This window comes from Penaeus monodon, chromosome 15 (assembly GCF_015228065.2).
Source record: "Penaeus monodon isolate SGIC_2016 chromosome 15, NSTDA_Pmon_1, whole genome shotgun sequence".
Taxonomy (NCBI): domain Eukaryota; kingdom Metazoa; phylum Arthropoda; class Malacostraca; order Decapoda; family Penaeidae; genus Penaeus; species Penaeus monodon.
The window spans coordinates 12,030,777-12,031,164 of NC_051400.1; the positions used below are offsets into that span (position 1 = coordinate 12,030,777).

The 388-nt window shown below is 41.8% G+C and overlaps 1 protein-coding gene across 1 annotated transcript in view; it reads left to right on the forward strand.

Annotated features, from left to right (window-relative positions):
- Positions 1-160: 160 nt before the first annotated feature.
- The window catches only part of LOC119582214, a 10,047-nt gene continuing 9,819 nt past the window's right edge, over positions 161-388 (forward strand). The window contains exon 1 of the mRNA XM_037930444.1: positions 161-239. Within this exon, the coding sequence (XP_037786372.1) occupies positions 161-239 (79 nt within the window). The remainder of the gene's footprint in view (positions 240-388) is intronic.

Below are 388 nucleotides of genomic sequence, written 5' to 3' on the forward strand. Positions count from 1 at the left end.
CTATTTTGCTAATACACTGCTGTTCTATTTTTATGAGCACTTATTATTATATTGGGTTATTTTTTTTGAAAATTTTGCAGGGTTGGGCCCCTTTTAAAACGATAACGGGCCCCGAGTTTGCCCGGGGGATACCCCCCATATCGGCCGATTTCATTTGCGCATGGAGCTCCGGCAAGGGTCGCTCCCCGTGTCGCATCTTGAACGCAGGCGTGCATCGGAGGAAGAAGGTGGAGAAGAAGGTGGAGCGCGACGCCGCAAAACGGGGAGAACTGCAGCAGCATATTTAATACTTAAAGTTATATGAAAAGGCGAGCTAATGATTTTGAAAAAACGTAAATATAATTTTTATATTTTCTATAAAAACCAAACATATATACAGCATTAATAT